This window comes from Hyperolius riggenbachi, chromosome 5 (genome assembly GCF_040937935.1).
Source record: "Hyperolius riggenbachi isolate aHypRig1 chromosome 5, aHypRig1.pri, whole genome shotgun sequence".
NCBI lineage: Eukaryota > Metazoa > Chordata > Amphibia > Anura > Hyperoliidae > Hyperolius > Hyperolius riggenbachi.
This window is the reverse complement of record NC_090650.1, coordinates 229329-254483: the sequence shown is the minus strand read 5'-3', so window position 1 is coordinate 254483 and position 25155 is coordinate 229329. Positions and strand designations below refer to the sequence as shown.

At 47.1% G+C, this 25155-nt stretch overlaps 1 protein-coding gene across 1 annotated transcript in view; it reads left to right on the top strand.

Annotated features, from left to right (window-relative positions):
• The window catches only part of FAM133B (family with sequence similarity 133 member B), a 156106-nt gene that overhangs the window by 89577 nt on the left and 41374 nt on the right, over nucleotides 1–25155 (top strand). The window contains exons 7-8 of the mRNA XM_068235019.1: nucleotides 6616–6690; nucleotides 19448–19489. Of these exons, the coding sequence (XP_068091120.1) occupies nucleotides 6616–6690; nucleotides 19448–19489 (117 nt within the window). The remainder of the gene's footprint in view (nucleotides 1–6615; nucleotides 6691–19447; nucleotides 19490–25155) is intronic.

The window sequence follows — 25155 nt, the reverse complement described above, 5'->3', positions numbered from 1 at the left end:
AAATGATTGTGTGTAAGTAAAAATTCCAATAAATGGAGAAGAAAGAAGGAATGATCCTTCTCTGTGCAAGGTAAGGTATCTAAGTATCTAGCCACGGTGCAGAGCCCCCCACCATGAGGTATACTCGAGTAGAGGGCCTCAACATCCAATGCGACCAAGAGGGCACCAGGCGGCGCACACACCCCATCAAAAACCCGAAGCATGTGAGAGGTATCTTGTACATATGAGGGCAATGTTTGTACATGTTTCTGCAAGTGGAAATCCAGGTATTTGCTTATATTTTCCGTCAAGGAGCCACAGGCCGATATAATCGGTCTTCCCGGAGGGTGCACCAAAGATTTGTGCACCTTGGGCAACGCATAAAACGTTGGTATTATAGGGTGTTGAATTTTAAGAAACGCAGCTGTCTGTGGAGAAATAATATTCTGGCTGGCTGCGTGATCAATGATGGAAAAAAGCGCCACCTGGTCCCTCAGCACATTGGATGCGGAGGCCCTTGAATACCATTCACGATTCCTCAAGATGCGCAAGCACATCTCTTCATATTGTTCGTTGTCCATAATCACGACATTGCCCCCCTTATCGGAGGGCTTAATCGTGATTTGTGACATCTGAGATAATTCTTGTAAAGCCTCGAATTGAGTGGTCGTAAGGTTGTCACTACCTGTCCGAGTATATATGGAGTCCAGATCTTTTAATACCATCTCAACGAACACACTAACCCTGGGACTTGCTGACAGAGAAGGGAAGTAACGTGATTTGTTTTTAAACTTGTTTTTATCAGGATCATTTTGCATAGGATCAAGTTGCTCCTCTGGAATGTAACCTTCTTCCCAGAGGGCTGTTAGATCTCGCAGAGCCCTGTAGTCTTTCTTTGTAAAATCTGACCAGTCACGAATAGCTCCACCTAATGGAGCTTCTTCCCTCTGCATATGTTGTAATCTGAAAATCATTTTGCGGGCAAACAAATTCAAATCCTTTGCACATTCAAATTTATCAATATTTGTTGACAAAGAGAATCCCAATCCCAAGGACAATACTTTAATCTGTTCATTTGTAAGGGGGGCATGACTAAGATTAATCACTGTATTAGGGTGATCTTGTAGATCACTATTTATTTTCTGGGTTGTAGGTACTGTTCCATGTTCTTTTTCTTGGAGACCTGGTTGGAGGATGAAGGCGTTGTGTTCTGTTGTGCAGGTGTCTGTGATTTTACGCTAACCTGTACCTGGGGGGGGTGGGAGGCGGACATATTTTCTAATGATGACATTGTTGAGTACCTGTGTCACATTGATGTGTGGCACAGGTACATCGACGATATTTTTATGTTGTGGACCGGAGGGGAAGAACTCCTTCTAGAATTTGTGGACATGCTAAATACTAACACCCTGAATTTAAAGTTGACATGTACTTTTGACAAACTATCATTGCCCTTCCTCGACCTCCAAGTGGGGGTAAAGGAAGACGGGACCATCACTACAAAGCTGTATCGGAAGCCAACTGCCTCTAATGCTATATTGCATGCAGGAAGCTTTCACCCTGCACACTTAATCAATAGCATACCGGTGGGTCAATATTTAAGGGCCAAAAGAAACTGCTCCAGCTTGGAGGATTTCAAGCTGGAAGCAACGGAACTAAATTCTAGATTTAAGGCTAGAGGATATTCGGGGTCATGTATCAAAAAGGCCTATAAAAGAGCAGTGGACTCAGATCGAGACACTTTGATTGTCCAGAGAAAGCCCAAGAGAGGGAACAGTTTCCTTGACACTGTTCCCCTCATCACCAAGTATAATAAACAACAGGACCAATTTTATAGAATTCTAAAGAGACACTGGCATGTCCTCACTGATGATGTGAGGATACGCCAATGTGTTTCAGACAAACCGAAATTGACATTCAGGAAAGCTCCTACTATTTCAAATAAACTCGTTAGAAGCCATTACCAAGGGAATCAACGAGGAGACTCATGTACTGATTGGGGGATATACAGATGTGGTTCCTGCAATCAGTGCCCTTATATTAAGGTGGGTCGACTCAATGTCTTTCCACATGTAAATCGGACTGTAAAAATTAGACATTTTATCAATTGTGCCACAGAGGGTGTCATATATGTACTTTGGTGCGTGTGTGGCGCCTTCTATATAGGCAAAACGACTAGGAACTTACGTCGCCGAATCTATGAACATGTCAACGACGTGGTGAGCCATAATCTTGGCTCACCGGTCGCAAGACATGTCATAGCATGTGAACTGAATCCATTCAATAAAATTTCTTTCAGTGCTGTGGATAGGATACATCCACCTTTGAGAGGAGGTGACTTCGATAGGATCCTGACACAGCGTGAGTGTCGTTGGATCTATAACCTCAAGGCAACTAAATCCCCAGGACTTAACGATAGCCTAAAATATGCCCCTTTCCTTTGAGTTGTATAAAGCTTTTGAGAGGGTGATGTGCGGGTCTGGGGTGGTTTGGGGGATGTGACGGGGGGGTGGGTTTGGTGCACCTCCGCCCCCGCTTGGGGCCTTCCGGGCTGGACGGGGGGGCCGCTTGCGGCACCCCAAATTTAGGGCTGCCTTCCTTATAATTTTGCAGCCTTTCTCTTTTGATGGTGCATATACATTCTTCCTTATAGTACATTTTTTTCCCATTGACATTAGATGTCTTTAATAACAATGTATTCATGTGTCTCTTTGTTCTATTTATGTATGAGGAATATGACAATTTGATCTAATATAGTATCTTTTGTTTCAGGCTCGGTTTCCTTAAGAGTCCGTTGTGCTGTGTGGAGGTGATGTTTCTTGGAGCATGCTCCTTTTTTCTTCCCCTTCCTCTTCCCTTAAATGTACGTGTGTCTTTTTTCCCTTCCTTCCTTGGGGCTTGCTCCGTTCTTCGCCTTCGCATACAGCACTTCGCCTGGCGGGGGGGAAGGGCGGGATCGGCGAGCACTGTCCGGCCCCTGGCCCAGCCCATTCTGTTGCCAGGCTACCAGCCGGAACGGCGCAGAGTACGCATTGGGCGTGCGTGCGTGCGTCAGTTCCGGCCGGACGGACCACGCTGGAGCGCAGAAGCCGCGCCTACGGAAGTCACGCGGCTTGGGCCTCCTCGACGTAAAACGCCATTTAAGGCGCTCGGAGACCGTCCCTGACATACACACTTGGCGGTCTGTGTCCTGATGAGCCAAATCTTTCGGCGAAACCGGTAGACAAGGTCTGGGCGGCTTGAGGATACTGTATAGCAGCACCACTTACGATCCCTCATGGAGGCTGACACCTGGCATCAATACAAGGACATGTAAGCCTGCAACAGCAACCTAAACTTCTCTCACCATATATGTTGAGGCCTATTCTATTGCCTCACATTGGGACTGTTATATACCACTCATATTGAGCTACCAGTTGATCCTATGGATGCTACACCTTGTTTGTATGATGCAATGAATATGTGATGTGCTACTATATGCGAATGGTGGATACTACTGAATCACTAAACACCAACCTTACTATCCACATCAGTTGGCTGCTTCTGGACAGGAACTTTGGATTGCTTCTTTTGGCTATAATACTGCATTTCCAGGATACAGTGGTTCCTTACTACATCTCGAGATCCTTTTGAAACACAGTTGCCTGCTTTTGGACGGGAACTTAGAGTTGGATCTTTGTCGTTACAATACTTGCTTACCTGAAAGTTTGGGCTCCATCTTGGCCTATAGGCAATCCCTGATCCTCCAAAACCATCAACTGCCTGCTTGTGGACAGGAGTCTTTTTTTGCACTACGAGTTGCCTGCTTGTGGACAGGAACTATATGATACCATCGGTTGCCTGCTCATGGTCAGGAACTGTATGTCAACTTATCACTGCTACTGTATAATTCTCTTTGCATCTTAGCATCCTTACATCAAGGACCTTTTAGCCATATGGGTTATTTTCTAACATTTGGAGTGCAATGCTATTATCCCTTGGTTTGAATTATGGCCTATTGTTGTATATCTGCTGCTATATAACGACATCTTTTTTCCTCAGCTGCCCAGACACTCAGATCACCTAAAACTGTATGTTCAACATTAACTTTTTTAAGTGTATTAATAAATGATATTTATTTTAATCATATATACCTCTGGTGTTTATGACTCATTGAAGTGAGACTTGGGTGCAGATGGGTTCTGCTCTCTTTTTCCTATTTCTCTTAACCCAGTCACTCTGAGTCATATCTATATGTATTGATTGTATATCTATGCTGGCATAAGTGGTCTGGTGTTGGATGAGTCACATATGTATACATCGTCAGGGATGATAGGCGGTGGATGTGACCCGTCAGGGATGATAGGCGGGGATGTGACCCGTCAGGGATGATAGGCGGTGGATGTGACCCGTCAGGGATGATAGGCGGGGGATGTGACCCGTCAGTGATGATAGGCGGTGGATGTGACCCGTCAGGGATGATAGGCGGGGGATGTGACCCGTCAGTGATGATAGGCGGTGGATGTGACCCGTCAGTGATGATAGGCGTGGGATGTGACCCGTCAGTGATGATAGGCGTGGGATGTGACTAGTCAGTGATGATAGGCGTGGGATGTGACTAGTCAGTGATGATAGGCGGGGATGTGACCCGTCAGTGATGATAGGCGGGGATGTGACCCGTCAGGGATGATAGGCGGTGGATGTGACCCGTCAGGGATGATAGGCGTGGGATGTGACTAGTCAGTGATGATAGGCGTGGGATGTGACCCGTCAGTGATGATAGGCGGGGGATGTGACCCGTCAGTGATGATAGGCGTGGGATGTGACCCGTCAGTGATGATAGGCGTGGGATGTGACTAGTCAGTGATGATAGGCGTGGGATGTGACCCGTCAGTGATGATAGGCGTGGGATGTGACCCGTCAGTGATGATAGGCGTGGGATGTGACCCGTCAGTGATGATAGGCGTGGGATGTGACCCGTCAGTGATGATAGGCGGGGGATGTGACCCGTCAGTGATGATAGGCGGGGGATGTGACCCGTCAGTAATGATAGGCGGGGGATGTGACCCGTCAGTGATGATAGGCGGGTCACAGTGATGATAGGCGGGGGATGTGACCCGTCAGTGATGATAGGCGGGGGATGTGACCCGTCAGTTATGATAGGCGGGGTTGTGACTCGTCAGTGATGATAGGCGGGTCGCAGTGATGATAGGTGAGGGATGTGACCCGTCAGTGATGATAGGCGGGGGATGTGACCCGTCAGTGATGATAGGAGGGGGATGTGACCCATCAGTGATGATAGGCGGGGGATGTGACCCGTCAGTGATGATAGGCGGGGGATGTGACCCATCAGTGATGATAGGCGGGGGATGTGACCCATCAGTGATGATAGGCGGGTCACAGTGATGATAGGCGGGGGTTGTGACCCGTCAGTGATGATAGGCGGGGGATGTGACCTGTCAGTGATGATAGGCGGGGGATGTGACCCGTCAGTGATGATAGGCGGGGGATGTGACCCATCAGTGATGATAGGCGGGTCACAGTGATGATAGGCGGGGATGTGACCCGTCAGTGATGATAGGCGGGGGATGTGGCCCGTCAGTGATCATAGACGGGGGATGTGACCCATCAGTGATGATAGGCGGGTCACAGTGATGATAGGCGGGGGATGTGACCTGTCAGTGATGATAGGCGGGGGATGTGACCCATCAGTGATGATAGGCGGGTCACAGTGATGATAGGCGGGGGATGTGACCCGACAGTGATGATAGGCGGGTCACAGTGATGATAGGCGGGGGATGTGACCCGTCAGTGATGATAGGCGGGGGATGTGACCCGTCAGTGATGATAGGCGGGGGATGTGACCCGTCAGTGATGATAGGCGGGGGATGTGACCCGTCAGTGATGATATACAGGGGATGTGACCAGTCAGTGATGATAGGCGGGGGATGTGACCCGTCAGTGATGATAGGCGGTTCACAGTGATGATAGGCGGGGGTTGTGACCCGTCAGTGATGATAGGCGGGTCGCAGTGATGATAGGTGGGGGATGTGACTAGTCAGTTATGATAGGCGGGTCACAGTGATGATAGGCGGGGGATGTGACCCGTCAGTGATGATAGGCGGGGGTTGTGACCCGTCATTGATGATAGGCGGGGTTGTGACCCGTCAGTGATGATAGGCGGGTCACAGTGATGATAGGCGGGGGTTGTGACCCGTCGGTAATAGGCGGGGGATGTGACCCGTCAGTGATAGGCGGGGGATGTGACCCGTCAGTGATGATAGGCGGGGGATGTGACCCGTCAGTGATGATAGGCGGGTTGCAGTGATGATGGGAGGGGGATGTAACCCGTCAGTGATGATTGGCGGGTCACTGTGATGATAGGCGGGGTTGTGACTAGTCATTGATGATAGGCGGGTTGCAGTGATGATAGGAGGGGGATGTGACCCGTCAGTGATTATAGGCGGGTTGCAGTGATGATAGGAGGGGGATGTGACCCGTCAGTGATGATAGGCGGGGGATGTGACCCGTCAGTGATGATAGGCGGGTCACTGTGATGATAGGCGGGGTTGTGACTAGTCAGTGATGATAGGCAGGGGATGTGACTCGTCATTGATGAAATGTTTAATCTAGCTGTTCTGTTCTATTTTGTTTTAGACTAAGAAGAAACACTCTAAAAAGAAGAGAAAATCTTACAAGTCTTCAGACAGCAGCTCTGATTCTGAAAGCAAGGTAATGTTTCTAGGGGACAGTGAGTGGGACACCTGCACTGCCTGCAGCTTCCGCCCCACCACCTTGCAAATATTAGGTGACGACATGCTGCTAGTCACAGCAGGGACCCCGGGACTGAGATTACTATATCAGGATTGGCCATACATTGTATAGTCATACAGGCACATGGCCAGGACCCGGGGACTGAGATTACTATATCAGGATTGGCCATACATTGTATAGTCATACAGGCACGTGGCCGGGACCCGGGGACTGAGATTACTATATCAGGATTGGCCATACATTGTATAGTCATACAGACACATGGTCGGGACCCGGGGACTGAGATTACTATATCAGGATTGGCCATACATTGTATAGTCATACAGGCACATGGTCAGGACCCCGGGACTGAGATTACTATATCAGGATTGGCCATACATTGTATAGTCATACAGGCACATGGCTGGGGACTGAGATTACTATATCAGGATTGGCCATACATTGTATAGTCATACAGGCACATGGCCAGGACCCGGGGACTGAGATTACTATATCAAGATTGGCCATACATTGTATAGTCATACAGGCACATGGCCGGGATCCGGGGACTGAGATTACTATATCAGGATTGGCCATACATTGTATAGTCATACAGGCACATGGCCGGGACCCGGAGACTGAGATTACTATATCAGCAGTTGCCATACATTGTATAGTCATACAGGCACATGGCTGGGACCTGGGGACTGAGATTACTATATCAGGATTGGGCATACATTGTATAGTCATACAGGTACATGGCCGGGACCCGGGGACTGAGATTACTATATCAGGATTGGCCATACATTGTATAGTCATACAGGCACATGGCCGGGACCCGGGGACTGAGATTACTATATCAGGATTGGCCATACATTGTATAGTCATACAGGCACATGGCCGGGACCCGCGGACTGAGATTACTGTATCAGGATTGGCCATACATTGTATAGTCATACAGGCACATAGCCGGGACCCGGGGACTAAGATTACTATATCAGGATTGGTCATACATTGTATAGTCATGCAGGCACATGGCCGGTACCCGGGGACTGAGATTACTATATCAGGATTGCCATACATTGTATAGTCATACAGGCACATGGCTGGGACCCGGGGACTGAGATTACTATATCAGGATTGGCCATACATTGTATAGTCATACAGGCACATGGTCAGGACCCGGGGACTGAGATTACTATATCAGGATTAGCCATACATTGTATAGTCATACAGGCACATGGCCGGGACCCGGGGACTGAGATTACTATATCAGGATTGCCATACATTGTATAGTCATACAGGCACATGGTCAGGACCCCGGGACTGAGATTACTATATCAGGATTGGCAATACATTGTATAGTCATACAGGCACATGGCCAGGACCTGGGGACTGAGATTACTATATCAGGATTGCCATACATTGTATAGTCATACAGGCACATGGTCGGGACCCGGGGACTGATATTACTATATCAGGATTGGCCATATATTGTATAGTCATACAGACACATGGCCGGGACCGGGGGACTGAGATTACTATATCAGGATTGGCCATACATTGTATAGTCATACAGGCACATGGCCAGGACCCGGGGACTGAGATTACTATATCAGGATTGGCCATACATTGTATAGTCATACAGGCACATGGCTGGGACCCGGGGACTGAGATTACTATATCAGGATTGGCCATACATTGTATAGTCATACAGGCACATGGCCAGGACCCGGGGACTGAGATTACTATATCAGGATTGGCCATACATTGTATAGTCATACAGGCACATGGCCGGGACTGAGATTACTATATCAGGATTGGCCATACATTGTATAGTCATACAGGCACATGGCTGGGGACTGAGATTACTATATCAGGATTGGCCATACATTGTATAGTCATACAGGCACATGGCCAGGACCCGGGGACTGAGATTACTATATCAGGATTGGTCATACATTGTATATAGAGGCACATGGCCAGGACCTGGGAACTGAGATTACTATATCAGGATTGACCATACATTGTATAGTCATACAGGCACATGGCCAGGACCCGGGGACTGAGATTACTATATCAGGATTGGCCATACATTGTATAGTCATACAGGCACATGGCTGGGACCCGGGGACTGAGATTACTATATCAGGATTGGCCATACATTGTATAGTCATACAGGCACATGGCCAGGACCCGGGGACTGAGATTACTATATCAGGACTGGCCATACATTGTATAGTCATACAGGCACATGGTCAGGACCCGGGGACTGAGATTACTATATCAGGATTAGCCATACATTGTATAGTCATACAGGCACATGGCCAGGACCCGGGGACTGAGATTACTATATCAGGACTGGCCATACATTGTATAGTCATACAGGCACATGGTCAGGACCCGGGGACTGAGATTACTATATCAGGATTGGCCATACATTGTATAGTCATACAGGCACATGGTCAGGACCCGGCGACTGAGATTTCTATATCAGGATTAGCCATACATTGTATAGTCATACAGGCACATGGCCGGGACCCGGGGACTGAGATTACTATATCAGGATTGGCTATACATTGTATAGTCATACAGGCACATGGCCAGGACCCGGGGACTGAGATTACTATATCAGGATAGGATATACATTGTATAGTCATACAGGCACATGGCTGGGACCCGGGGACTGAGATTACTATATCAGGATTAGTCATACATTGTATAGTCATACAGGCACATGGGCAGGTCTCGTGGACTGAGATTACTATATCAGGATTGGCCATACATTGTATAGTCATACAGGCACATGGCCGGGACCCGGAGACTGAGATTACTATATCAGCAGTTGCCATACATTGTATAGTCATACAGGCACATGGCTGGGACCTGGGGACTGAGATTACTATATCAGGATTGGGCATACATTGTATAGTCATACAGGTACATGGCCGGGACCCGGGGACTGAGATTACTATATCAGGATTGGCCATACATTGTATAGTCATACAGGCACATGGCCGGGACCCGGGGACTGAGATTACTATATCAGGATTGGCCATACATTGTATAGTCATACAGGCACATGGCCGGGACCCGGGGACTGAGATTACTGTATCAGGATTGGCCATACATTGTATAGTCATACAGGCACATGGTCAGGACCCGGGGACTGAGATTACTATATCAGGATTGGTCATACATTGTATAGTCATGCAGGCACATGGCCGGTACCCGGGGACTGAGATTACTATATCAGGATTGCCATACATTGTATAGTCATACAGGCACATGGCTGGGACCCGGGGACTGAGATTACTATATCAGGATTGGCCATACATTGTATAGTCATACAGGCACATGGTCAGGACCCGGGGACTGAGATTACTATATCAGGATTAGCCATACATTGTATAGTCATACAGGCACATGGCCGGGACCCGGGGACTGAGATTACTATATCAGGATTGCCATACATTGTATAGTCATACAGGCACATGGTCAGGACCCCGGGACTGAGATTACTATATCAGGATTGGCAATACATTGTATAGTCATACAGGCACATGGCCAGGACCTGGGGACTGAGATTACTATATCAGGATTGCCATACATTGTATAGTCATACAGGCACATGGCCAGGACCCGGAGACAGAGATTACTATATCAGGATTGGCCATACATTGTATAGTCATACAGGCACATGGCCGGGGACCCGGGGACTGAGATTACTATATCAGGATTGGCCATACATTGTATAGTCATACAGACACATGGCCGGGACCCGGGGACTGAGATTACTATATCAGGATTGGCCATACATTGTATAGTCATACAGGCACATGGCCGGGACCCGGGGACTGAGATTACTATATCAGGATTGGCCATACATTGTATAGTCATACAGGCACATGGCCGGGACCCGGGGACTGAGATTACTATATCAGGATTGGCCATACATTGTATAGTCATACAGGCACATGGCCAGAACCCGGGGACTGAGATTACTATATCAGGATTGGCCATACATTGTATAGTCATACAGGCACATGGCCAGGACCCGGGGACTGAGATTACTATATCAGGATTGGTCATACATTGTATAGTCATACAGGCATATGGCTGGGACCCGGGGACTGAGATTACTATATCAGGATTGGCCATACATTGTATAGTCATACAGGTACATGGCTGGGACCCGGGGACTGAGATTACTATATCAGGATTGGCCATACATTGTATAGTCATACAGGTACATGGCTGGGACCCGGGGACTGAGATTACTATACCAGGATTGGCCATACATTGTATAGTCATACAGGTACATGGCCGGGACCCGGGGACTGAGATTACTATAGCATTATTGGCCATACATTGTATAGTCATAGAGACACATGGCCGGGACCGGGGGACTGAGATTACTATATCAGTATTGGCCATACATTGTATAGTCATACAGACACATGGCTGGGACCCGGGGACTGAGATTACTATATCAGGATTGGCCATACATTGTATAGTCATACAGGTACATGGCCAGGACCCGGGGACTGAGATTACTATATCAGGATTGGCCATACATTGTATAGTCATACAGGCACATGGCTGGGACCCGGGGACTGAGATTACTATATCAGGATTGGCCATACATTGTATAGTCATACAGGCACATGGCCAGGACCCGGGGACTGAGATTACTATATCAGGATTGGCCATACATTGTATAGTCATACAGGCACATGGCTGGGACCCGGGGACTGAGATTACTATATCAGGATTGGCCATACATTGTATAGTCATACAGGCACATGGCCAGGACCCGGGGACTGAGATTACTATATCAGGATTGGCCATACATTGTATAGTCATACAGGCACATGGCCGGGACTGAGATTACTATATCAGGATTGGCCATACATTGTATAGTCATACAGGCACATGGCTGGGGACTGAGATTACTATATCAGGATTGGCCATACATTGTATAGTCATACAGGCACATGGCCAGGACCCGGGGACTGAGATTACTATATCAGGATTGGTCATACATTGCATATAGAGGCACATGGCCAGGACCTGGGAACTGAGATTACTATATCAGGATTGGCCATACATTGTATAGTCATACAGGCACATGGCCAGGACCCGAGGACTTAGATTACTATATCAGGATTGGCCATACATTGTATAGTCATACAGGCACATGGCCAGGACCCGGGGACTGAGATTACTATATCAGGATTGGCCATACATTGTATAGTCATACAGGCACATGGCTGGGACCCGGGGACTGAGATTACTATATCAGGATTGGCCATACATTGTATAGTCATACAGGCACATGGCCAGGACCCGGGGACTGAGATTACTATATCAGGACTAGCCATACATTGTATAGTCATACAGGCACATGGTCAGGACCCGGGGACTGAGATTACTATATCAGGATTGGCCATACATTGTATAGTCATACAGGCACATGGTCAGGACCCGGGGACTGAGATTTCTATATCAGGATTAGCCATACATTGTATAGTCATACAGGCACATGGCCAGGACCCGGGGACTGAGATTTCTATATCAGGATTAGCCATACATTGTATAGTCATACAGGCACATGGCCAGGACCCGGGGACTGAGATTACTATATCCGGACTGGCCATACATTGTATAGTCATACAGGCACATGGCCAGGACCCGGGGACTGAGATTACTATATCAGGATTGGCCATACATTGTATAGTCATACAGGCACATGGTCAGGACCCGGGGACTGAGATTTCTATATCAGGATTAGCCATACATTGTATAGTCATACAGGCACATGGCCGGGACCCGGGGACTGAGATTACTATATCAGGATTGGCTATACATTGTATAGTCATACAGGCACATGGCCAGGACCCGGGGACTGAGATTACTATATCAGGATAGGATATACATTGTATAGTCATACAGGCACATGGCCAGGACCCGGGGACTGAGATTACTATATCAGGATTGGCCATACGTTGTATAGTCATACAGGCACATGGCTGGGACCCGGGGACTGAGATTACTATATCAGGATTAGTCATACATTGTATAGTCATACAGGCACATGGGCAGGTCTCGTGGACTGAGATTACTATATCAGGATTGGCCATACATTGTATAGTCATACAGGCACATGACCGGGACCCGGGGACTGAGATTACTATATCAGGATTGGCCATACATTGTATAGTCATACAGGCACATGGCTGGGACCCGGGGACTGAGATTACTATATCAGGATTGGTCATACATTGTATAGTCATACAGGCACATGGCCGGGACCCGGGACTGAGATTACTATATCAGGATTGCCATACATTGTATAGTCATACAGGCACATGGCCGGGACCGGGGGGCTGAGATTACTATATCAGGATTGGCCATACATTGTATAGTCATACAGGCACATGGCCGGGACCCGGAGACTGAGATTACTATATCAGCAGTTGCCATACATTGTATAGTCATACAGGCACATGGCTGGGACCCGGGGACTGAGATTACTATATGAGGATTGGGCATACATTGTATAGTCATACAGGCACATGGCCAGGACCCGGGGACTGAGATTACTATATCAGGATTGGCCATACATTGTATAGTCATGCAGGCACATGGCCGGGACCCGGGGACTGAGATTACTATATCAGGATTGGCCATACATTGTATAGTCATACAGGCACATGGCCGGGACCCGGGGACTGAGATTACTATATCAGGATTGGCCATACATTGTATAGTCATACAGGCACATGGCCAGGACCCGGGGACTGAGATTACTATATCAGGATTGGCCATACATTGTATAGTCATACAGGTACATGGGCGGGACCCGAGGACTGAGATTACTATATCAGGATTGGCCATACATTGTATAGTCATACAGGCACATGTCCAGAACCCGGGGACTGAGATTACTATATCAGGATTGGCCATACATTGTATAGTCATACAGGCACATGGCCGGGACCCGGGGACTGAGATTACTATATCAGGATTGGCCATACATTGTATAGTCATACAGGCACATGGCTGGGGACTGAGATTACTATATCAGGATTGGCCATACATTGTATAGACATACAGACACATGGTCAGGACCCGGGGACTGAGATTACTATATCAGGATTGGCCATACATTGTATAGTCATACAGGCACATGGCTAGGACCCGGGGACTGAGATTACTATATCAGGATTGGCCATACATTGTATAGTCAGACAGGCACATGGCTGGGACTCGGGGAATGAGATTACTATATCAGGATTGGCCATACATTGTATAGTCATACAGGCACATGGCCGGGACCCGGGGACTGAGATTACTATATCAAGATTGGCCATACATTGTATAGTCATACAGACACATGGTCAGGACCCGGGGACTGAGATTACTATATCAGGATTGGTCATACATTGTATAGTCATACAGGCACATGGCCGTGACCCGGGAACTGAGATTACTATATCAGGATTGGTCATACATTGTATAGTCATACAGGCGCATGGCCAGGACCAAGGGACTGAGATTACTATATCAGGATTGGCCATACATTGTATAGTCATACAGGCACATGGCCGGGACCCGGGGACTGAGATTACTATATCAGGATAGGCCATACATTGTATAGTCATACAGGCACATGGCTGGGACCCGGGGACTGAGATTACTATATCAGGATTGGCCATACATTGTATAGTCATACAGGCACATGGCTAGGACCCGGGGACTGAGATTACTATATCAGGATTGGCCATACATTGTATAGTCATACAGGCACATGGCCGGGACCCGGGGGCTGAGATTACTATATCAGGATTGGCCATACATTATATAGTCATACAGGCACATGGCCGGGACCCGGGGACTGAGATTACTATATCAGGATTGGCCATACATTGTATAGTCATACAGGCACATGGCCAGGACCCGGGGACTGAGATTACTATATCAGGATTGGCCATACATTGTATAGTCATACAGGCACATGGCCAGGACCCGGGGACTGAGATTACTATATCAGGATTGGCCATACATTGTATAGTCATACAGGCACATGGCTGGGACCCGGGGACTGAGATTACTATATCAGGATTGGCCATACATTGTATAGTCATACAGGCACATGGCTGGGACCCGGGGACTGAGATTACTATATCAGGATTGGCCATACATTGTATAGTCATACAGGCACATGGCCAGGACCCGGGGACTGAGATTACTATATCAGGATTGGCCATACATTGTATAGTCATATAGGCACATGGCTGGGACCCGGGGACTGAGATTACTATATCAGGATTGGCCATACATTGTATAGTCATACAGGCACATGGCTGGGACCCGGGGACTGAGATTACTATATCAGGATTGGCCATACATTGTATAGTCATACAGGCACATGGCCGGGACCCGGGGACTGAGATTACTATATCAGGATTGGCCATACATTGTATAGTTATACAGGCACATGGCCAGGACCCGGGGACTGAGATTACTATATCAGGATTGGTCATACATTGTATAGTCATACAGGCACATGGCTGGGACCCGGGGACTGAGATTACTATATCAGGATTGCCATACATTGTATAGTCATACAGGCACATGGCTGGGACCCGGGGACTGAGATTACTATATCAGGATTGGCCATACATTGTATAGTCATACAGGCACATGGCTGGGACCCGGGGACTGAGATTACTATATCAGGATTGGCCATACATTGTATAGTCATACAGGCACATGGCTGGGACCCGGGGACTGAGATTACTATATCAGGATTGGCCATACATTGTATAGTCATACAGGCACATGGCCGGGACCCGGGGACTGAGATTACTATATCAGGATTGGCCATACATTGTATAGTCATACAGGCACATGGCCGGGACCCGGGGACTGAGATTACAATATCAGGATTAGCCATACATTGTATAGTCATACAGGCACATGGCCAGGACCCGGGGACTGAGATTACTATATCAGGATTGGCCATACATTGTATAGTCATACAGGCACATGGCCAGGACCCGGGGACTGAGATTACTATATCAGGATTGGCCATACATTGTATAGTCATACAGGCACATGGCCAGGACCCGGGGACTGAGATTACTATATCAGGATTAGCCATACATTGTATAGTCATACAGGCACATGGCCGGGACCCGGGGACTGAGAATACTATATCAGGATTGGCCATACATTGTATAGTCATACAGGCACATGGCATGGACCCGGGGACTGAGATTACTATATCAGGATTGGCCATACATTGTATAGTCATACAGGCACATGGCCAGGACCCGGGGACTGAGATTACTATATCAGGATTGGCCATACATTGTATAGTCATACAGGCACATGGCCAGGACCCGGGGACTGAGATTACTATATCAGGATTGGCCATACATTGTATAGTCATACAGGCACATGGCCGGGACTCGAGGACTGAGATTACTATATCAGGATTGGCCATACATTGTATTGTCATACAGGCACATGGCTGGGGACTGAGATTACTATATCAGGATTGGCCATACATTGTATAGTCATACAGGCACATGGCTGGGACCCGGGGACCAAGATTACTATATCAGGATTGGCCATACATTGTATAGTCATACAGGCACATGGTCAGGACCCGGGGACTGAGATTACTATATCAGGATTAGCCATACATTGTATAGTCATACAGGCACATGGCCAGGACCCGGGGACTGAGATTACTATATCCGGATTGGCCATACATTGTATAGTCATACAGGCACATGGCCGGGACCTGGGGACTGAGATTACTATATCAGGATTAGCCATACATTGTATAGTCATACAGGCACATGGCCGGGGACCCGGGGACTGAGATTACTATATCAGGATTGGCCATACATTGTATAGTCATACAGGCACACGGCCAGGACCCGGGGACTGAGATTACTATATCAGGATTGGCCATACATTGTATAGTCATACAGGCGCATGGTCGGGACCCGGGGACTGAGATTACTATATCAGGATTGGTCATACATTGTATAGTCATACAGGCACATGGTCAGGACCCGGGGACTGAGATCACTATATGAGGATTGGTCATACATTGTATAGTCATACAGGCACATGGTCAGGACCCGGGGACTGAGATTACTATAACAGGATTGGCCATACATTGTATAGTCATACAGGCACACGGCCAGGACCCGGGGACTGAGATTACTATATCAGGATTGGTCATACATTGTATAGTCATACAGGCACATGGTCAGGACCCGGGGACTGAGATCACTATATGAGGATTGGTCATACATTGTATAGTCATACAGGCACATGGTCAGGACCCGGGGACTGAGATTACTATAACAGGATTGGCCATACATTGTATAGTCATACAGGCACACGGCCAGGACCCGGGGACTGAGATTACTATATCAGGATTGGTCATACATTGTATAGTCATACAGGCACATGGTCAGGACCCGGGGACTGAGATTACTATATCAGGATTGGCCATACATTGTATAGTCATACAGGCACATGGCCGGGACTGAGATTACTATATCAGGATTGGTCATACATTGTATAGTCATACAGGCACATGGCCGGGACCCGGGGACTGAGATTACTATATCAGGATTGGCCATACATTGTATAGTCATACAGGCACATGGTCAGGACCCGGGGACTGAGATTACTATATCAGGATTGGCCATACATTGTATAGTCATACAGGCACATGGCTGAGACCCGGGGACTGAGATTACTATATCAGGATTGGCCATACATTGTATAGTCATACAGGCACATGGCCGGGACCCGGGGACTGAGATTACTATATCCGGATTGGCCATACATTGTATAGTCATACAGGCACATGGCCGGGACCCGGGGACTGAGATTACTATATCCGGATTGGCCATACATTGTATAGTCATACAGGCACGTGGTCAGGACCCGGGGACTGAGATTACTATATCAGGATTGGCCATACATTGTATAGTCATACAGGCACATGGCTGGGACCCGGGGACTGAGATTACTATATCCGGATTGGCCATACATTGTATAGTCATACAGGCACATGGCCAGGACCCGGGGACTGAGATTACTATATCAGGATTGGCCATACATTGTATAGTCATACAGGCACATGGCTGGGACCCGGGGACTGAGATTACTATATCCGGATTGGCCATACATTGTATAGTCATACAGGCACGTGGTCAGGACCCGGGGACTGAGATTACTATATCAGGATTGGCCATACATTGTATAGTCATACAGGCACATGGCTGGGACCCGGGGACTGAGATTACTATATCCGGATTGGCCATACATTGTATAGTCATACAGGCACATGGCCAGGACCCGGGGACTGAGATTACTATATCAGGATTGGCCATACATTGTATAGTCATACAGGCACGTGGTCAGGACCCGGGGACTGAGATTACTATATCAGGATTGGCCATACATTGTATAGTCATACAGGCACATGGCTGGGACCCGGGGACTGAGATTACTATATCCGGATTGGCCATACATTGTATAGTCATACAGGCACGTGGTCAGGACCCGGGGACTGAGATTACTATATCAGGATTGGCCATACATTGTATAGTCATACAGGCACATGGCTGGGACCCGGGGACTGAGATTACTATATCCGGATTGGCCATACATTGTATAGTCATACAGGCACGTGGTCAGGACCCGGGACTGAGATTACTATATCAGGATTGGGCATACATTGTATAGTCATACAGGTACATGGCCCGGGACCCGGGGACTGAGATTACTATATCAGGATTGGCCATACATTGTATAGTCATACAGGCACATGGCCAGGACCCGGGGACTGAGATTACTATATCAGGATTGGGCATACATTGTATAGTCATACAGGGACATGGCCGGGACCCGGGGACTGAGATTACTATATCAGGATTGGCCATACATTGTATAGTCATACAGGCACATGGCCGGGACCTGGGGACTGAGATTACTATATCAGGATTAGCCATACATTGTATAGTCATACAGGCACATGGCCGGGACCCGGGGACTGAGATTACTATATCAGGATTGGCCATACATTGTATAGTCATACAGGCACATGGCCGGGACCCGGGGACTGAGATTACTATATCCGGATTGGCCATACATTGTATAGTCATACAGGCACGTGGTCAGGACCCGGGGACTGAGATTACTATTAGCCAGAGGTTTACTATACCAAGATTCTACTAGAATGAGATTGTACTGTCGTGGTTGTCCGGTGATTTGGCATGGTGAATTGCTGTCTCGGGTTCTTATGTTGTGCTCCGGTTACACTGCTTTCCGTGGCTTGGAACAGCATTGTAGTTCTCTAGAAGGTTGGGAAATGTGGAAGCAGCAGAGGCAGTGACTCTACAGACATTCTCGGAGCGGTCTGTAAAACGCCAGCATTTTTCTTCTACTGCTCTGTCCGCTCTGTCCGCTCTTTGCTACTCACGCTTCAGTGAAGGAATATGTCTGGCAGAGACCGGCCACAAAACCAGGAAAACAAAGGTAGGGAAGAAGTCGGGGCAAACGTTCTCCACCCCCCAGTCCCAGCACACCCTGCTAAGATTTTTGCTCTTCCCCAGTCACAAGGCTGTACAACTAGTGCATAATAAATATTTCCATCCATCTCCAGTCACACTGACAGCTTCCTTCTGTTTTTCAGGACTCCATAAAGAAGAAGAAATCTCGGGATGAGCAGGAAAAGGTGAGCGTTTTAAATTGGGTTTGGTGACTACAAATGAAGTTACACAGTCGTACATATACCCTCCCCACAGAGCTGCAGGGAATCCACTGAGAATGCTGTGCACATTGTACACAGAGGTGTTGTCTGTCACCCATAAACCTGGTTCAGATTGTGCATGAAGAATGTGTAATAGAGGAAGAATCTCCTTATTCCCCTGCAGAGTACCTGCACATCACTCTTACATGTACCCACAGTTACATTGCCTAGGGCCTGATCCATGGTCAGATTGTGCATGAAGAATGTGTAATAGAGGAAGAATCTCCTCATTCCCCTGCAGAGTACCTGCACATCACTCTTACATGTACCCACAGTTACATTGCCTAGGGCCTGATCCATGGTCAGATTGTGCATGAAGAATGTGTAATAGAGGAAGAATCTCCTCATTCCCCTGCAGAGTACCTGCACATCACTCTTACATGTACCCACAGTTACATTGCCTAGGGCCTGATCCATGGTCAGATTGTGCATGAAGAATGTGTAATAGAGGAAGAATCTCCTCATTCCCCTGCAGAGTACCTGCACATCACTCTTACATGTACCCACAGTTACATTGCCTAGGGCCTGATCCATGGTCAGATTGTGCATGAAGAATGTGTAATAGAGGAAGAATCTCCTCATTCCCCTGCAGAGTACCTGCACATCACTCTTACATGTACCCACAGTTACATTGCCTAGGGCCTGATCCATGGTCAGATTGTGCATGAAGAATGTGTAATCGAGGAAGAATCTCCTCATTCCCCTGCAGAGTACCTGCACATCACTCTTACATGTACCCACACTTACATTGCCTATGGCCTGATCCATGTTCAGATTGTGCATGAAGAATGTGTAATAGAGGAAGAATCTCCTCATTCCCCTGCAGAGTACCTGCACATCACTCTTACATGTACCCACACTTACATTGCCTAGGGCCTGATCCATGGTCAGATTGTGCATGAAGAATGTGTAATAGAGGAAGAATCCCCTCATCCCCTGCATAGTACCTGCACATCACCCTTACATGTACCCACAGTTACATTGCCTAGGGCCTGATCCATGCTCAGATTGTGCATGAAGAATGTGTAATAGAGGAAGAATCCCCTCATCCCCTGCATAGTACCTGCACATCACCCTTACATGTACCCACAGTTACATTGCCTAGGGCCTGATCCATGTTCAGATTGTGCATGAAGAATGTGTAATAGAGGAAGAATCCCGTTTTTGTAGCAAATATGAGCACTGATCCAATCTCAATCTTATGTATATGCTCCACCAGCAGCTCAGGATCAACCACATCCACAATCGGTCTCAGAAGTAAAAAGTACATAAATCCACAGCGCTTGGTGCTCAGAGCAGCATCTGTAATCTCACCACAGTGCTCAAGAAACAATGTTCACAGTGACCATCACCAAAACAAATCAACAGGTCACTTCTCCATCCAGTCAAATAAGCATATTTATTTGTGTTTTAAAAAACATCACATATACGAGGACTTACTTCCAGGGTCCTTTTCACAAGGACCCTTAGTAGATAAATGCCTGTAGTGTATCACAATTCACATATATCCCAAACGATCTCCGATAGATTCCCCAGTCTCCAGTTTCGACTTGTTTCGGCCTTGTGCCGTCATCAGAGAACTGTAGCTACTCTACAGCATTATCCTAAAGTTCGATAAAATGCCTCAATGGTGTACATAGAAAGATAAAGAGGTACACTAATGCTTAAAAGTGTGTCCCAACTTTGTCTGTTAAACTTTGTCTGTTTAAAGAGACACTGAAGTGAAAAAAAAATATGATATAGTGAATTGGTTGTGTACTATGAATAATTACTAGAAGATTAGCAGCAAAGAAAATATTCTCATACTTTTATTTTCAGGTATATAGTGTTTTTTCTAACATTGCATCATTCTATAATATGTGCAGATTACACAACACTCAGCATTCCAAATGAGTCTTTCAGAGCAGTATGTGAAGTAATGACCTCTCCTTTAGCAGAGGAAAAGTAAATAGTTCAGGAACAGTTGAGATAATAAAAGTCAGATAACAGCCCTCTCCACGACTAACTTAGTCGGAGAGCTTAATGGCTTGTTTGCATAAAGATAACAACTGGAGTTTCTCAACTCTTCCTGTACTGGAAACAATTACACTGATGTATCTGATCTTAATGCTTCATTTCTTAGCTGTGCTACACATACAAATCATAATATCATCATTTTTTTTTTTTCGCTTCAGTGTCTCTTTAATAAGATTCACTGGAACCCTGTATCAACTGGATTCCGGTGCATAGCTCTTGCAGAAAATGGTCTTTTTCTTTTCTATATCAGATATAGAAAAGGTAGAGGCCATTTTCTGCAAGGTGGCGGTGCTGCACGCTGGAACCCGGCTGATATGGGCTCTGGTGAATCTTATTATACAGATGATGTACTGGGGCATTCACCTTGACAATGACAGGATGAGATGGCTGGCAGGGTAGAGTGTCATCTCTCTGACAGATGCTATCTAAAAGGGGTTCTTTAGCCTTTACTGAAGAATAAAGTTTCACTTACCTGGGGCTTCTACCGGCCCCCTGCAAACGTCAAATGGGAAAGTGACCCGCGTCGGGGGTCATGAGGATCCTTGAGTGACAGCGCGGGACAGGACGTCTGCAGGGGGAAGCCCCAGGTATTTTTATTTTTTTTCATTAAAGGCTAAAGAACCACTTTAATATAAATATAAAATTCCTAAGCTTTGGCAGGGATAGGGAGTCATCTGGTGGGAGCAAACTTGTCTTAGTATAGGAAGTCATCTGGTGGAGGGAACCATGTCTTAGTATAGGAAGTCATCTGGTGGAGGGAACCATGTCTTAGTATAGGAAGTCATCTGGTGGAGGGAACCTTGTCTTAGTATAGGGACTCATCTGGGGGAGGGAACCTTGACTTAGTATAGGAAGCCATCTGGTGGAGGGAACCCTGTCTTAGTATAGGAAGTCATCTGGCGGAGGGAACCTTGTCTTAGTATAGGACGTCATCTGGTGGAGGGAACCTTGTCTTAGTATAGGAACTCATCCGGTGGAAGGAACCTTGTCTTAGTATAGGGGCTCATCTGGTGGAGGGAACCTTGACTTAGTATAAGAACTCATCCGCTGGAGGGAACCTTGTCTTAGTATAGGAAGTCATCCGGTGGAGGGAACCTTGTCTTAGTATAAGAAGTCATCTGGTGGAGGGAACCTTGACTTAGAAAGTCATCTGGTGGAGGGAACCTTGTCTTAGTATAGGGAGTCATCTGGTGGGGGGAACCTTGTCTTAGTTTAGGAAGTCATCTGGTGGAGGGAACCTTGTCTTAGTACAGGAAGTCGTCTGGTGGAGGGAACCTTGTCTTAGTATAGGAAGTCATCTGGTGGAGGGAACCTTGACTTAGTTTAGGAAGTCATCTGGTGGAGGGAACCTTGTCTTAGTATAGGGAGTCATCTGGTGGGGGGAATCTTGTCTTAGTATAGGGACTCATCTGGTGGAGGGAACCTTGTCTTAGTATAGGAACTCATCCGGTGGAGGGAACCTTGTCTTAGTATAGGGACTCATCTGGTGGAGGGAACCTTGTCTTAGTATAGGGACTCATCTGGTAGAGGGAACCTTGACTTAGTATAGGAAGTCATCTGGTGGAGGGAACCTTGTATTAGTATAGGGAGTCATCTGGTGGAGGGAACCTTGTCTTAGTATAGGAAGTCATCTGGTGGTGGGAACCTTGTCTTAGTATAGGGACTCATCTGGTGGAGGGAACCTTGTCTTAGTATAGGAAGTCATCTGGTGGAGGGAACCTTGTCTTAGTATAGGGAGTCATCTGGTGGAGGGAACCTTGACTTAGTATAGGAAGTTATCTGGTGGAGGGAACCTTGACTTAGTACCACTTTAATATAAATATAAAATTCCTAAGCTTTGACAGGGATAGGGAGTCATCTGGTGGGAGCAAACTTGACTTAGTATAGGGACTCATCTGGTGGAGGGAACCTTGTCTTAGTATAGGAACTCATCCGGTGGAGGGAACCTTGTCTTAGTATAGGGACTCATCTGGTGGAGGGAACCTTGTCTTAGTATAGGGACTCATCTGGGGGAGGGAACCTTGACTTAGTATAGGAAGCCATCTGGTGGAGGGAACCCTGTCTTAGTATAGGAAGTCATCTGGTGGAGGGAACCTTGTCTTCGTATAGGAAGTCATCTGGTGGAGGGAACCATGTCTTAGTATAGGAAGTCATCTGGTGGAGGGAACCATGTCTTAGTATAGGAAGTCATCTGGTGGAGGGAACCTTGTCTTAGTATAGGGACTCATCTGGTGGAGGGAACCCTGTCTTAGTATAGGAAGTCATCTGGTGGAGGGAACCCTGTCTTAGTATAGGAAGTCATCTGGTGGAGGGAACCTTGACTTAGTATAGGGACTAATCTGGTGGAGGGAACCTTGACTTAGTATAAGAACTCATCCGGTGGAGGGAACCTTGTCTTAGTATAGGAAGTCATCCGGTGAAGGGAACCTTGTCTTAGTATAAGAAGTCATCTGGTGGAGGGAACCTTGACTTAGGAAGTCATCTGGTGGAGGGAACCTTGTCTTAGTATAGGGAGTCATCTGGTGGGGGGAACCTTGTCTTAGTTTAGGAAGTCATCTGGTGGAGGGAACCTTGTCTTAGTATAGGAAGTCGTCTGGTGGAGGGAACCTTGTCTTAGTATCGGAAGTCATCCGGTGGAGGGAACCTTGTCTTAGTATAGGAAGTCATCTGGTGGAGGGAACCTTGACTTAGTATAGGACGTCATCTGGTGAAGGGAACCTTGACTTAGTATAGGGACTAATCTGGTGGAGGGAACCTTGACTTAGTATAAGAACTCATCCGGTGGAGGGAACCTTGTCTTAGTATAGGACGTCATCTGGTGGAGGGAACCTTGACTTAGTATAGGGACTAATCTGGTGGAGGGAACCTTGACTTAGGAAGTCATCTGGTGGAGGGAACCTTGTCTTAGTATAGGGAGTCATCTGGTGGAGGGAACCTTGTCTTAGTTTAGGAAGTCATCTGGTGGAGGGAACCTTGTCTTAGTATAGGAAGTCGTCTGGTGGAGGGAACCTTGTCTTAGTATAGGAAGTCATCTGGTGGAGGGAACCTTGACTTAGTTTAGGAAGTCATCTGGTGGAGGGAACCTTGTCTTAGTATAGGGAGTCATCTGGTGGGGGGAATCTTGTCTTAGTTTAGGAAGTCATCTGGTGGAGGGAACCTTGACTTAGTATAGGGACTCATCTGGTGGAGGGAACCTTGTCTTAGTATAGGAACTCATCCGGTGGAGGGAACCTTGTCTTAGTATAGGGACTCATCTGGTGGAGGGAACCTTGTCTTAGTATATGAAGTCATCTGGTGGAGGGAACCTTGTCTTAGTATAGGGAGTCATCTGGTGGAGGGAACCTTGTCTTAGTATAGGAAGTCATCTGGTGGAGGGAACCTTGACTTAGTATAGGAAGTTATCTGGTGGAGGGAACCTTGACTTAGTATAGGAAGTCATCTGGTGGAGGGAACCCTGTCTTAGTATAGGAAGTCATCTGGGGGAGGGAACCTTGTCTTAGTATAGGGACTCATCTGGTGGAGGGAACCTTGTCTTAGTATAGGACGTCATCTGGTGGAGGGAACCTTGACTTAGT